The sequence below is a fragment of the Saccopteryx bilineata genome, chromosome 11, assembly GCF_036850765.1.
Source record: "Saccopteryx bilineata isolate mSacBil1 chromosome 11, mSacBil1_pri_phased_curated, whole genome shotgun sequence".
In the NCBI taxonomy this organism is placed as follows: domain Eukaryota; kingdom Metazoa; phylum Chordata; class Mammalia; order Chiroptera; family Emballonuridae; genus Saccopteryx; species Saccopteryx bilineata.
The window spans coordinates 51,617,541-51,633,662 of NC_089500.1; the positions used below are offsets into that span (position 1 = coordinate 51,617,541).

The 16,122-nt window shown below is 44.3% G+C and overlaps 1 protein-coding gene across 6 annotated transcripts in view; it reads right to left on the reverse strand.

The window, feature by feature from the left end:
- The window catches only part of DLGAP1 (DLG associated protein 1), a 986,787-nt gene that overhangs the window by 105,375 nt on the left and 865,290 nt on the right, over positions 1-16,122 (reverse strand). For 3 of the 6 annotated variants that reach the window (XM_066246181.1, XM_066246183.1, XM_066246184.1), the window contains one exon: positions 14,160-14,189. The exons of the other annotated variants lie outside the window; for them this stretch is intronic. In XM_066246181.1, coding sequence (XP_066102278.1) covers positions 14,160-14,189 — 30 coding nt within the window. The remainder of the gene's footprint in view (positions 1-14,159; positions 14,190-16,122) is intronic. 6 annotated transcript variants of the gene reach the window in all.

Sequence of the window (16,122 nt, forward strand, 5' to 3'; positions counted from 1 at the left end):
GTGCTCTGCCCATCCTGGGCGTCTCCATGTTGCGACCAGAGCCACTCTAGTGCCTGAGGCAGAGGCCACAGAGCCATCCCCAGCGCCCGGGCCATCTTTGCTCCAATGGAGCCTTGGCTGCGGGAGGGGAAGAGAGAGACAGAGAGGAAGGCGCGGTGGAGGGGTGGAGAAGCAAATGGGCGCTTCTCCTGTGTGCCCTGGCCGGGAATCGAACCCGGGTCCTCTGCACGCTAGGCTGACGCTCTACCGCTGAGCCAACCAGCCAGGGCCCAAATTCAGTTCATTTTAAGTTCTGCTAATAACATCTCCTGTTGAGGTTCTTCCAGCTCTGTGGAAAGGGACAGTCCCCTATAAAATGAGGGCTTTTGTTCCAGCTTCCCAGCAGCCTGGGTTCCCAGCCCGGGGCTGTGGGGACAGGGGGTTGTGGCAGGACCTTGGTGTGGATGCTCCCGTTTCCGCCTCACTGCCTGCATTCCACTGGCCCATCCGCTTCGAGCTAGTATTGTGATAAGGTGCCAAGAAATTGCAAAAATTGTTAACATTAGTATTTTAAAAGGAAGAGTCAGGCCCCCTTACCCCTCCTTTCTGAGGAGAAAAAACCTGAGAAAGAGATTAAAGGAGCAAAAGTTAGTTAGTAGTTAATCATAGTTTACTCTGGAAGGACTGGAGCCACTTCTTAGAGCAAAGAAGGTAAAACTTATATGAAAACTTCCTCTTCCCCTTCCTTAAGAGCCTTCAGGAGACAATGTTTACATATATATATTTTTTTCTTTACAGGGACAGAGAGAGAGTCATAGAGAGGGATAGATAGGGACAGACAGACAGGAACAAAGAGAGATGAGGCATCAATCATCAGTTTTTCGTTGGGACACCTTAGTTGTTCATTGATTGCTTTCTCATATGTGCCTTGACCGTGGGCCTTCAGCAGAACGAATAACCCCTTGCTTGAGCCAGCGACCTTGGGTCCAGGCTGGTGAGCTTTGCTCAAGCCAGATGAGCCCGCGCTCAAACTGGCGACCTCGAGGTCTCGAACCTGGGTCCTCCACGTCCCAGTCCGACGCTCTATCCACTGCACCACTGCCTGGTCAGGCTGTTTATATATCTTAATTAAAAATTCCTATAACTCTTCCTCCCCTCCTGGAGTCATGAGAGTGACGTATATCTCTCCAGTGGTAGTCAACCTGGTCCCTACTAGTGGGCGTTCCAGTTTTCAGGGTTAGTGGTAGCGGAGCAACCAAAGTATAAATAAAAAGATAGATTTAACTATAGTAAGTTGTTTCATAAAGATTTATTCTGCCAAACTTAGCGAAAATCTGACATAAAGTACTTGGTAAGTAATTATTATTTTATGTTTTAACTTGCTGTAACTCTGCTTTATAAATTTTATAAAGTAAAGTTACTTCCCTACTTTATAAATCACCATTACTGTGGAACCGGTGGGCAGTCAGAATATTTTACTATTAACAGAGATACAAAAGTGGGCGGTAGGTATAACAAGGTTGACTGCCCCTGCTCTAGACAAAGGGATCACGAGCCCACTCCCCTTGCTTGAAAAACCTGCGTTCTATAACATTTTATATGCTTTCTAAAAATCATCCCTTTTGAAATTCTTTATATGTATAAAACTTGTAAACTAAGCAAGCGGGGACTAGCTTATTAGGTTTCCTAATTAGGTTTCCTAATAGCTAGCCCCAACACTTTTAGCAAAGGTAATTTCATTTAGCTTCTCCTTATCCTAAGCTAAACATTTCATTTCCCACTACTGTGGCGACAGGGATGGGTAGTAGACCCTAGAAGATTTGGGAATGTCTTTGTTGGGTATGTAAAACATTTTTACTACTGTGTTATCTTGTGGTCTTGATGTGTAGGAATTTCTTTTTTCCTTTTAATAGATCCTATAGATAAATGTTGTAAGCTTGTTAGTAAATGACTTTAATGACTTCTGTACCATGCTCCCCCTCCTTCCCCACCCCAACCAGTACTTGATTTTGTATAAAAGCAGGCTCAGAACTGTATGAGAGCCTACAGGATTTGGGACCATGCCCCATGTAGCTAGCTGGATCACTAATAAACTCCTCCAAATGTCTTCTGTAACCGGCCTTGGTGTCCCTCTGTAACCCGCGGATTACAGTCCTTTATAACAGTGTTTTTTCTCCCTTCTGTTCAGGCAGCCTCCATATCACCCAGACAGCTGCCGCCACATCCTGCTGCTTCAGAAGCAGAAGTAAGGCGGATTTAGAACCTCTCCGGGTGAGTGACAGCATTTGTGATGAGATTAATAAAAGGCCAGTGCTGAGGAAAAACCAGACTTAGCCCCAGTCACCTCTGCTCCACCCTTCCCATGACACACAGCACGAGCCTGCCCAGTGCTCATCCATGCAACCTGGTCACGTCAGCCTCTCTGGGAGACAGTGGGTGCTGGTGGCTTGGGTGTGAACTGTCCCTTTGTGAGAGTGGGTCTGAGACGCCCTGCCTCTGAGGGAGCCTGCATGCACCTGGTCACTTTGTCCTTGGCTGTTCCGCTGACACGTGCAGGGCTCTGCGTGCATCACTCGGGGTGCCCGTCCCCATACAGATGAAGTATTGCTCCATTTCACCGCTGGGTGCTCAGGGTTTTTCCTCAGTGCCCGTGTGACGACGGAGGGAAAGCATTCCAGGAAACTAGAGGGCTGAGCAGCCTCTGGGCTTCAAAGGAGGCCGCCTGGCCAGGCTGTGGCCCTTTTCTGCCATGTCATTTTCTCTAAGTGGCACTCGACTTGGTGACATGCTCACTTCCTATCGACTCCTATAGACTTGAGGTGTTTACCTTTCTTAGAAGGGAGAGCCTCTTTATTTTTCCTCCACAGAAACTTTAATTTTTTAAGATTCAAGATGTCCTTAAAGATCATGAGAAAGACAAGAACAGGGAAAACTGACAGAGGAAGGATACCCCTTTCAATTCAAATGTATTCTGTTTAACCAACAGGAGAGGCTGGTTTTATTATTTCTGATTTAGGCCACCTGTACCCGAGAGTTACGGGGTCAATGGTTGCGTCCCCACAAAATCTGTGTGTTGAAGCCCCAACTCCCAATGTGATGGTGTTTGGAGACAGGGCATTCAGGAAGTGAGCAGGTTTTAGAATAAGTCATGAAGGTGGAGTCCCCAAGGTGGCACAGTGCCTTTATAAGAAGAGACACCAGATCTCAGGCTGTCTCTGTCTCTCTCTCCATTTAGAAAGGCCACCTGAGGCCGGAGCAAGAAGGCAGCCATCTGCAACCAAAGACAGAGACAGAAGCTTTCACCAGACATTTAACCTGCCGGCACTTTGATCTCGGACTACCCAGCCTCCAGAATTGTGAGACAATAAGCCACCCCATCTGTGGTATTTTGTTTCAGCAGCCCAAGAAGTCCAGATTAGGTAGAGCTCAAGAACAATATAAACTACACTCCTAGACATAGACCACACAGACTCAGGCAGTTGTCACTGCACGCCTCTCCTCTCTGTCCTAAAAGACAAAACAATGACTTCCCGCAGATGTTCCCAGAAGCATTGTCTAGCCACCACACACCCAATACACAAAGAGGAAGAACCGAGGCTACGAGACCTTGAACCTGCCCTGTGCCTGCCTCTCAGAGCCTGTCCCACTCCCTCAGCTGGTTTCCTGGCAGCAATTTCTACCCCCTGCTTCCTGAAGGATGTAGTTTTTCATTCCCCTCTGTCACAGCCATTCCAACGCAACCCCACAGCAATCCTGTGAGGGCATAGAGCAGGTGTCACTGTGATCTTGTCCTATGCACTGCAGGGGACAGGCCTTGGCTCATGAGCCTTTCCAAAGGATTTAAGATACTTGTGTCGGCCCTGGCCGGTTGGCTCAGCGGTAGAGCGTCGGCCTGGTGTGTGGGGGACCCGGGTTCGATTCCTGGCCAGGGCACATAGGAGAAGCGCCCATTTGCTTCTCCACCCCTCCCCCTCTCCTTCCTCTCTGTCTCTCTCTTCCCCTCCCGCAGCCAAGGCTCCATTGGAGCAAAGATGGCCCAGGTGCTGGGGATGGCTCCGTGGCCTCTGCCGCAGGCACTAGTGTGGCTCTGGTCGCGGCAGAGCGATGCCCCGGAGGGGCAGAGCATCGCCCCCTGGTGGGCAGAGCATTGCCCCTGGTGGGTGTGCTGGGTGGATCCTGGTCGGGCGCATGCGGGAGTCTGTCTGACTTTCTCTCCTCGTTTCTAGCTTCAGAAAAGATACAAAAAAAAAAAAAAGATATTTGTGTCTTGGAAAAGAGGTACTGTCACTAAACTATGACTAAAAAACTGCAAAATCAAAGTTAATAAAATTTTAATTTAATGCTTTTATAAATTAACATTATATTAGCATCACTTATGTTAAATTAGAAACAAAATTCCATTACATTTGAAAATACTTTATGGATTAGATTTTTTATTTTATTTTATGAGGAATCTTATATAGTTGTGATTACTAAGGAATCATAGCCAATCAAACTGAACATATTTTACATATGTAATTGTAATTGTAGCCAAAAAATAATAAAAAATTCTTTCAAAATGTTTATAGAATACAGATTCATTTAACAGGGATGTGGATCACTGTAATATGTTTGAAATGATATATAGGATGAATTTTTTAAAGGAAGCAGTGCCTAAGGCCTGTTAAGTTCCTACAACCCCTGATAACTCCCACTATAGGATGACGAAGCCAAATGCAGAGGAAAGGATTAGACCAAGGCGAGCCAGTAAGTACAGAGGTGAAACTCAAAAACCTTGCCTCCTTGCCTGACCAGGCGGTGGCGCAGTGGATAGAGCATCGGACTGGGATGTGGAAGGACCCCGGTTCGAGACCCCGAGGTCACCAGCTTGAGCGTGGGCTTGTGCGTCTGGTTTGAGCAAAAGCTCACCAGCTTGGACCCAAGGTCGTTGGCTTGAGCAAGGGGTCACTCGGTCTGCTGTAGCCCCACGGTCAAGGCACATATGAGAAAGCAATCAATGAACAACTAAGGTGTCACAACAAAAAACTGATGATTGATGCTTTTCATCTCTCTGTTCCTGTCTGTCTGTCCCTGTCTATCCCTCTCTCTGACTCTCTCTCTCTGTCCCTGTAAAAAAACAAATAAACAAAACCCCCAAAGAAACCTCGCCTCCATGGTGCAGTGCCGCTCTGTTCAGTGTCCTCTGGGAGCTCTTTCCACTAACACCTAGATCCCTTCCTTAAATAGCATCACATAGACCGATGCCCCTCACCATATATACACGTTCACTTATTTGTGCTCCATTGTAATTATCCATAAAAACTCACCAGCCACTCCCTCACCCAATCTTGTGAGTTTGTGCCAGAAAGCATTTGGTACTATATGTGAACCTGGTGATTTCACTATGTTTATCACAAACTGAAAAAGCTTTTAGTCCTATCCAGAAACAGGTATACTGCAAAGGAAGGTGGTATGGTGGATGGCTTCAAGGGTTCAATTATATTACTCAGTCTTGGGTTTGGAATTCTATGACCTTGAGCTAGGAACTTCTCCATGCCTTGGCTTCCTCCTTTGTAAATTGGGTGATAATAAGAGTAGCTCCTGAGTTGCTGTGAAGTTTTTTTTTTTTTTTTTTTTTTTTTTTTTTTTTTCTTCATTTTTCTGAAGCTGGAAACAGGGAGAGACAGTCAGACAGACTCCCGCATGCGCCCGACCGGGATCCACCCGGCACGCCCACCAGGGGCGACGCTCTGCCCATCCTGGGCGTCGCCATGTTGCGACCAGAGCCACTTTAGCGCCTGAGGCAGAGGCCACAGAGCCATCCCCAGCGCCCGGGCCATCCTTGCTCCAATGGAGCCTTGGCTGCGGGAGGGGAAGAGAGAGACAGAGAGGAAAGCGCGGCGGAGGGGTGGAGAAGCAAATGGGCGCTTCTCCTGTGTGCCCTGGCCGGGAATCGAACCCGGGTCCTCCGCACGCTAGGCCGACGCTCCACCGCTGAGCCAACCGGCCAGGGCTGCTGTGAAGTTTTAATGTGATAATATATGCATTTCTTTTGCTTGCGGTAGTTACAAACAGAAGTGCTCACCAAATGTTAGCTCATGGCAGTATTACTAGCTTTCCTAGCCTATCAACAGTATGGTTTTTGTCCAGAACTTAAAAGTATACCTAAGAGATAGGCTGGTGGAAATACAAATATTATAGCCCCTATGGATGGGCATATAGTACTTTGTGGTGGCCAGGGTCTCTGAAAGACGGTGTGGACCAGAACTCCTGCCAACCTTCACGGAACATATAGGAGTTGGAATGCTTTTGTTGTGTTTAACCCTGAGATTTGAGACTTGTTTGTTATTATAGCAAAATCTAACCTAAATAATGTCACCTTTGATTTAGCAACTCCATATCAAAGATTAATCCTGAAGACATAATGGGTAAAATTAGATGTATACAAAATAATTACAAAATAATTCAGGAAAGCATTCTTTTTTTTTTTTAGTATTTTTCTGAAGCTGGAAACGGGGATGTGGATCACTGTAATATGTTTGAAATGATATATAGGATGAATTTTTTAAAGGAAGCAGTGCCTAAGGCCTGTTAAGTTCCTACATCATCTGATAACTCCCACTATAGGAGGAGGAAGCCAAATGCAGAGGAGAGTCAGACAGGGATGCACTCCTGCATGCACCCGACTGGGATCCACCCGGCACGCCCACCAGGGGCGATGCTCTGCCCCTCCGGGGCGTCGCTCTGCGGCGACCAGAGCCACACTAGTGCCTGGGGCAGAGGCCAAGGAGCCATCCTCAGCGCCCGGGCCATCTTTGCTCCAATGGAGCCTTGGCTGCGGGAGGGGAAGAGAGAGACAGAGAGGAAGGAGAGGGGGAGGGGTGGAGAAGCAAATGGGCGCTTCTCCTATGTGCCCTGGCCGGAAATCGAACCCGGGTCCCCCGCACGCCAGGCCGACGCTCTACCACTGAGCCAATCGGCCAGGGCCGAAAGCATTCTTTAATAGCAAAATATTGAGAACAATCTAAATGTGTTGCAAAAAGGAAATTGGTTAAATGATTTGCGATATATCCATATATTGGAAAACTATGCAGTTGTAAAACATAACCAGGAAATTCTCTAGGGAAATGTGGAAATATTACAAAGACATTGTTAAACAGAAAAAAAAAACAAGTTGTACAGTATTGTACATAGTGAAATACCCTTTGTGTAACACATATTTATAATGCTGAAATATGCCACAAATATTTATCTAGACAGAAGAAAGAAAATTGATAATGGTGGGTTAAGGGCAACAGGAACTGGGCAAGGAGTTAATGCATTTTTCCTTCTGTATTTTGATTTTTGAGCTATGTTAACATTTTTCCCCATTAAAAAATTACAGCCTGACCAGGCGGTGGCCCAGTTGATAGAGTGTCAGCCTGGGATGCTGAGGACCTGGGTTTGAAACCTGAGGTCACTGGCATGAGCATGGGGTCATCAGCTTGAGCATGGGATCATAGACATGACCCCATGGTTTCTGGCTTGAGCCCAAAGGTTACTGGCTTGAAGCCCAAGGTTGCTGGCTTGAGCAAGGGGTCACTGGCTCAGCTGAAGCCCCCTGGTCAAGAAACATATGAGATATCAATCAATGAATAACTAAAGTGCTACAACTATGAGTTGATGCCTGTCATCTTTCTCTCCTTTTGTCTTTCTGTTGCTGTCTCTCTCTCTCTCTTGCTAAAAAAAAAAAAGAAAAAAGAAAAAACCCAATAGGCCTGCCTGACTAGTGGTGGTACAGTGGATAGAAAGTCAGTCTGGGATGCTGAGGTCCCTGGTTTGAGGCCCCGAGGTTGCCAGCTTGAGCGCAGCCTCGCCAGTTTGAGTGTGGGGTCACTGGTTTGAGTGTGGGATCATCGAAATGATCCCATGGTCTTTGGCTTGAGCAAGGGGTCACTGGCTCAGCTGTGGCCCCCTGTCAAGGCACGCATGAGAATCAACAACTAAAATGAAGCAACTGTGAGTTGATGCTTCAGATGCTCTCTCTTTCTTGTCTCTTTCTCTCTTATAAAAAAAAGACACAGGCCCTGGCTGGTTGGCTCAGCAGTAGAGCATCGGCCTGGTGTGCAGGAGTCCCAGGTTCGATTCCTGGCCAGGGCACACAGGAGAAGCGCCCATCTGCTTCTCCACCCCTCCCCCTGTCCTTCCTCTCTGTCTCTCTCTTCCCCTCCCGCAGCCAAGGCTCCATTGGAGCAAAGATGGCCCGGGCGCTGGGGGAATGGCTCTGTGGCCTTTGCCTCACGCGCTAGAATGGCTCTGGATGCAGCAGAGTGACGCCCCAGAGGGGCAGAACATCGCCCCCTGGTGGGTATGCCGGGTGGATCCCGGTCGGGCGCATGCGGGAGTCTGTCTGACTGCCTCCCGTTTCCAGCTTCGGAAAAATGAAAAAAAAAAAAAAAAAAAAGACACAATAAATGAGTACATAAATAAATGGAAGAATAAACTGATGTTTCTTCCTCTTTCCTTTTTTCTGTCTCTAAAGTCAATAAATAAATAAAAAATACAATAGATACTAAAAAGAAATAAACTCCTTTGCTGGGTGTTTATTGCCTATAGCTACTTTTAAAATGTATCTCCAGGCCTGACCTGTGGTGGCACAGTGGATAAAGCGTCGACCTGGAAAAGCTGAGGTCGCCGGTTTGAAACCCTGGGCTTGCCTGGTCAAGGCACATATGGGAGTTGATGCTTCCAGCTCCTCCCCCCTGTCTCTCTCTCCTCTCTCTCTCTCTCTCTCTCTCCTCTCTAAAATGAATAAATAAAATAAAAATAAAAAAATAAAGTAGGGAAGTAACTTTAAAAAAAATAAAAAAAAATAAAATGTATCTCCATTCCCCTTCCATGCCTGGCCATTTCCCCCTTGGGCTCAGTGCTTCAGCACGTCTATTCCTGGAGGAGTCAGGTGGTTTTCATCCCTTGGTCCATGAGCTGAACTGGCTTCTTCACCCTTGTGAGATGTACCTGCTTTCTTCTTTGCCTTCTGCAGGTCTTTCAAGGCCTAGACATCTTCCCTGGGGCATCTTTCTGATCCAACCAGGCAGAGTACCTAGGCTGACTTCTGTGGTCACATAGCTTTTTTTTTTATACTCTTACCATTAAATTTTTATTATATTAAATTATAATTATCTATTTACATAAATGTTGCCTTGTAGATAGCAGAACTGGGTCAGGTTCATCTTTCTATCCCCATGGCCTAGCATAGACATAATGTAGGTATTGAATAACCTTATTCATTTTATTTTCTTAAATAGATTAATACCAATGAAGTAATAAAATGTTATGTTTGGAAATAGAGGCTTTTTATGCCCGCTGACAGAGTCCTCGAGCAGCCTGAGTTCTTTCCTTTAGTGCAGTGGTCCCCAACCTTTTTTGGGCCACTGACTGGTTTAATGTCAGAAAATATTTTCACGGACCGGCCTTTAGGGTGGGACGGATAAATGTATCATGTGACCGAGACAAGCATCAAGAGTGAGTCTTAGAAAGATGTAACAGAGGGAATCTGGTCATTTTTAAAAATAAAACATTGTTCAGACTTAAATATAAATAAAACGAAATAATGTAAGTTATTTATTCTTTCTCTGCGGACCGGTACCAAATGGCCCATGGACTGGTACTGGTCCGCGGCCCGGGGGTTAGGGACCACTGCTTTAGTGGAAATGAATAGGCCATAAAGGTAAAGCCTTTTGAATGGGGTTAGTGCCCCTATTAAAAGGGACCCCGAGAGCTCCCTTCCACCTCCCACCCTGTGAGGGCACAGCAAGAAGTCGGTAATCTGCAACCCAGAAGAGGGTCTTCACCAGATATCAAATCTGCCCTTGATTAGATCTTGGTCTTCCAGCCTTCACAATTGTGAGAAATAAATTTCTATTGTTTAAGCCACCCAATGTATGGTAATTTGTTATTGCAGCCCAAATGGACTAAGACAGGGTACTTGGGGATTCATTCCATGTCATCTTATGAAAAACAGAATTTCATAAGCAACATAAGTGAATATCTCGGCCCTCAACACACGTATAAAGTCAGATCAGAGCTTTGTAACAGAAAAGCAGATGAAGCTGTGAGAATTTTGAATTTTGAAAATGGGAACAAAGATTGCACCAAGTTTTACTCAGTTTTTCTTTCCTATACTTGAGGATTTCTATCAATTAGTGGGTCTGAGACCACCTTGGATATGACAGCAGTCCTAAGTCCCCTGCTCTGATAGCTCAACAACCCATTCCCAGGGAGAAATAAGACACTTAAAAAATATCTAAATAAAATAAAGTGACAAGAAGAAAAAAGGAAACTTTTGTTTATGAAGTTGAAGCTGTTCACGGAGATGAGGTTTTACTGTTAATACTAATTTCACCTCTAGTGCTAACTGCAACCCCCAGGGTCCCCACCAAGAGGCCACTGAAAGTGGGCCAAGGCTTGGAGAATCTTCTTGTCTAGTCTATTTTTTTTTTCATAGTGACTCATCTGTTCCCATTTTTAAAAACATGGGACTTTTCCAAAAAATCCAGACTTCATTCTCTCATATAGGCTTTGTAAAGAATTTGATGTCATTTGGGTATTTTGGAATCTCGCCTACCTACAAGGTATAATAAACAAAGCACCTTTGAGGCAAGTCTCATCATGGAACACACCCCGGTTCTCAGTTACAGCGGGCCCGTCATCAGCCTTCGTTGCCTCATCTTGTCCCTTCAGACTTGCCGTCTCCCTGCCTGAATGCTCCCACTTCCCACGTGTCTGAACACATCTCTACACTGGATAGAGCTTCTGGCTGGGGCTGGGCTCTCCCCAGCGGAAAGAAATAGCTGCCTACAGAATATCAGAGCAGTGCTAGTCAGGCATGACTCAGCTCTTCCACTGACCTCTGTTCTCATTTCTCCTTGATTAGCCTGGTGCACTGGTCCTACTTGTAAAAATATATGTCCCTCCCTACTTCCCCTGCACCCCCCTGCTTCAATTTCAAGAGAAAAAAATCCCTTTTAAGAGGAATATTTGGGCCCTGGCTGGGCAGCCCAGCTGGTTAGAGCACCATCACAATATTCCAAGGTTACAATTGGATCCCTGGTTAGGGCACATACAAGAATCAACCAAAGAATGCATAAATGGGTGGAGCAACAAATCCATGTTTTGCTCTCTCTTTCTCTCTAAAATCAATCAATAAAAAAGAATTTTTTAAAAAGAGGAATATTTTGGAGATTCTATTAAAAAATTCTTGCCGTGGGTGGTTTTCTCCTTGCCACTGCCTTTACTATCTCCCCGTTTCCCCGATTCAGTGTCACTGTTATTGATAAAGCTTTGCAGTTATTTCTTTCAAACTGGTTTGTTTTTTTTTTGTTCAGATATTTCTTTATTTCAAAATAATTAAAGCATCAATGTGCTTTCCATTTAAATGTCATTTTAAATCTTTTAGGTGTGGAGGGACAAGTCTTTTTAACCATACCGTTAATGCGATCAAGTTTCTGCTGATTTTACAAGCTTACGTGGAAGTATGAAATGCCAAAGGGGGCAACCCTGCTTCTGAAAAAGAGAAGGAACAAAAGTGCATGACAAAAATACCCAGTAGAAGGTAGCAAATGGAGCCTGTTGATGTTCTCTTATGACTCTGACAATTGGTTTTTTCTTCTTCTTCTTCTTAAAGAGAACAGGAAAGGAAAATATAACCTTCCTAAAATATTTATGCTATTTTCAGACTTCTAGGATACTCCAGAAAAGAGTCATTTCTGAAGAAATAAAAATAGGCTTCATTTCTAGCAATGGATGCCCTCCACTGATCTGCATGTTCCTTCACATCATAAGCTGTGTGAAGATGCCTTGAGTTGATTCCACAGATGGAGAATAATAGCAAGTACAGGAATTAGCTACATCTTTACCAGGACTACTATCTGAGGTTTAATTTTGAATCAAGAGATACTGCCTGACACACATTTTGCTGAGCATGCTTGTCAAAAATCTCACATTACAGATGCACCAAGAATGCATGCATTGAGCACATACACACACCCCGTCCAATAACTGCACAGTAGGCGGCCCCTGCGCATACATGTTCTAACACAGGTACAACAAAGCATGCTCCCAAGCCCTCAAGCTTCTACAGCCCTCAGCCAATCAGTTGCCAAAAACAATGCTCAAGCAGCGGTTGAAGTGGGCCTGACCTCTGGTACCCAATGGCTGCTCCAGAGAACTTCCTGTGAGTCTCAGGGACTCAGAGGAGGTGATGAGGAGGCTGTCAGGAAAGCCCCAGGCCGTCAGTCTTCTTCCTGCCCTCATTTATCCTCACTCTCATCTTTCTCTGGAGACCATAAACCTGCTTTGGGGGTTCAGGTAGGCCTCGCTACCCAGTGGTAACAGTAGTTACTAGCAAAATGATGAACAGGATATTTCTAGCAGAACAACAGCCTTTACGTTATCTAATGTTCTCTTGGCTTTCTAAAACAATCTATTTTGTTGTTTCATCCTTTTGTTGCAAGTGGAATACTGTGCTTAAGCCAAACAGGCAACGTAAAGCTCCGACTTCAAAGCTAGGTCTTGATAAAACATCAAACAGCCCAGCATGGACCAACTGTTATCTGCACTTCTACAGATAATTAACTGGAACTCAGCATCCACTTGCCATGGGAGTTTCTGTAGACAAGGTCTTTCTCCTGGGCCTGCTTGCTTCTGTTGTGATTTATCCTATGTTTTGTTAGGTAGAGAGAGGTTTGGCTAGCCTCTGAATAAAATCTCATGCTACCAAGCACGAGGCACATGAATTCCTGCTTAGCCCTCGCAGGGGCTCGAAGGCTGTGCCCTCATTTGCTCCTGGAACACACAGCATCTCTTCCCTCTCCATCTGGAAACACCATTGGCACCTGTGCCTTCTCCTGGGGTCTGTTCCTTACTTTAGAGGAGTAGCAAACTTTCTTCCAGTCAAGTCAGAAATGTTGTTTTGAAAAATGTGATGGTACTAAATCTACAGAAGGCACAAATTCTCCCGAGATGGACGTGCCAATCCCATGGGTACATTACCGAGCCTTTCTCTCATCTTCTAAGCTTCACACCCCAGCCCTCCCAACCCCTTTATTTGAGTCAGGCGGATGGTCTCACCACTCCAATCCCCCTTGCGTTTTTCCATTCCCCACTTCCATGCATTGCCCATTCATCAAGCCACATCTCCCTTTACATGGGAAGACTCACCTTAAACCCCACCACCTCTTCCAAGGAGCCTCCCCTGATTAAGCGGGGATGAAGAAACCTCCGAAGCATGACTGACAAACTCCCAATAAATGAGAACACACACACATCCCAAAACAAACACAGAAACTCACAAAGAGAGAAAATTACACATTCTCTACTTTCGGATTGTATGCTCTTATGAGGGGAAGGGAATTATCTTTATGCTAATAACCAATTAATTATTTCAAGGAATGAAGTATCTTTTATTATTTTGATGTTTTAGGGGGTTACTCATCAAAAACACTGCTATGTCCTCTCTTCCCCAGTGATTCCCTTCTTTCTTTAAATCCTCCTTCCTTTTCATCTCAGCTTCTCGAAGGCACAGATAAAGGGGACTAGCACTTGCCTGATACGGATGAGTGGAAGCTGGTCCTTGCAACACCTTCTGGGTGGTGAATTACACTATTAGGGAAGAACCTGCTTTGGAGCCTTGCAAATGCCTTAGCCACGTAATGTTCTGATCAGGAAGCCTGGAATATTCCATGCCTATACTCTCCTGGACAAACACGTCTGCTATGTTAGCATAAGAGACCAAAGCACTCGAGAGAAGGCCCTGCTCAAAGCATGAGGTAAGGCTCCTGACAAGACTCAATGTCCAGCCTCAGATAAGGCCTTTGGAGAGCAAGGGGAAAGACTATACTTTCAGGGATCATTTCTATAGTTTGGAGAGCAAGGGGATCTCTACAGAGCGCTGGACCTGAGGCAATCACATCAGAAAACAGGAACAGACATGTTTGCTGCTAAGTGCTGCCCTCTCGGGTCAGAGTTAACTGCCACTTGTGGAGGGTGGAGAGACTTGTGGCAGAAAACGACCAGAATGAGGAGAAACACAGATGAAATGGTGAGAGCTGGTACTTAGAACATGGCATTAAACACCACTGCCATAGAAGCTTTCTAGCTACGAAGCCACGCTGTGCAACCCATAAGCAAAACATTACTGAGTTTGTGGTTGTAAAACGTACCTTCAACAGCAGAACTCAGTTTTATGACACCTTGAATAAAAACAAAAAGCGGCAGTTATATAATGTACCCAAATGACCTTTTCCAGTCTTCTCATAGCAGATACATGCTTCAAATCTGGATTTTCTTTTTTCTTTTTTCTGGCATTTTGACAATTGAACTACACAAACATCAACATCAAGATCGAAGTAATTTTCATTTCTTGATTAGACGTCATGGGTGTCCACTAAATGGATCGGACATATTTATAGATGAAACGAAGACCAAGTCTGTCTGCCTATTTCTGTGTATAAATCATGCTGGATAATGGATTAATAAAACTCCACACAACAGGACACCAGTGTCTAGTACTTCCTGTTTATTACCGTGTATGGGGATCCTTTGATCCATATTGGAAGAGGGTTTCCGTTGAAATACGTAACAGGTGGTTAAAAATCATGGTGTGATCTGGCAACTTCCTTCTTTGGGATGACTGGGCCACAGGCTGTGTCCTGGTCTCACGTGTGCAGCACCCCTGCTCCCTGAAGGTCAGACAGTGCAAGGGCTGTCTGAACCTGCCACACTGTTCATGAAGCAAGTGGACATTCCCCTTGCGTGTATATTCCTGTGCCGTGTGTGTGTGTGTGTGTGTGTGTGTGTGTGTGAATTTAAAGGTGAGAATACTAAACTAAGATAAGTTAGACCTGCTTCAATGATTTGATTTAAAAAGTACTTTTTTGGTAAGTCATAGTTTTAAATAAATAATATTCCCCAAACTCTCTTGTGTTAGCCATGATAACTTTAGGCTGAGAAAAAAAGTTCTATAGTTGTATTTGTCTGACATTCTGGTTGTCTCTGAAGCTGGAAGAGTTTCAAGTTAAAAATGGAAACTAAACTGGTAAGCCACACTGGCATCAGCACGAACACAGTCTGATTTTAACAGGTTATGTTCATGACAAGACAAACTTTCTCTCTACAACAACTTTCCAAAAAAGTCTATTTTCAAGTCACCTGTTGAGTTTCATGTTTCCGGCAGAACTAGTGGTGTCTGCTCACTTGTTTAACAAGGAACTCGCAAGGGGGAAAACTAGGTACATATATATATGTATGTGTGTTTGTTATACATTTTGCTAATATGTATGATGTATAGCACACAACCTACAAATAATAATAGACTATACAGTATTCTTTATTGCAAGTTCTATTGTAGCCAACTGATTCTGATTTTGTGAATTTTGGCCAGACACTTGTATCCACAGCCAGCAAATCAACCAAGATTTGAAATAATCATGCATTGAGTAGCATCCCAATCTGTACTTTTCCCAATAAATTTATTACCATTATACCTTTTATGTGACCTACTGTTAAACTATTTTTCACTTTCATACAAGTTATCATAAATGAAAACTTTCAACTTCAAAACTGTGCAGATACTCCCCCCATGACCCATTTCAAGCTATCAGTTTGGTGTCACTAAATGTGAACTTGGGTAGAGGTGGGCAGTAGCAACACCATTATGTAGTATTCACTATACAAGTACAGTAGATATAAACAACCTCAAGAGCATCGATAGTAAAATGTAGTCAAGTGATTAGGATATAAAGATTTTTAGGTATTTATTACCCTTCTTTTTAATATAATGTATTTAATTATAAGTTTAAATAATTTAATTTGTAATAATGGTTGTGTTTAATAACGGACCCGCAAGCTGGTATGAACCTGGGCTAGCATAGCATCGTCATAACTGATGTTTCTTTCCACTCAGGCCCAGAAAGAAAATCTTCATCTTCAAAATACTTTCTGATGTAGTCATAAAAAGGGTCATAATTTAACTGAGTAATCTGATTCTGAGTAAGCTTAGCATTTTGTAATTTCAAAACCTCTTAAACCTGTCACACACAAAAAGATACTATACATAGGTCACCTTGGAAATAACAGTCATTGACAATCAACTAAGAACACAACCTAAATGAACTTGGCATTCTT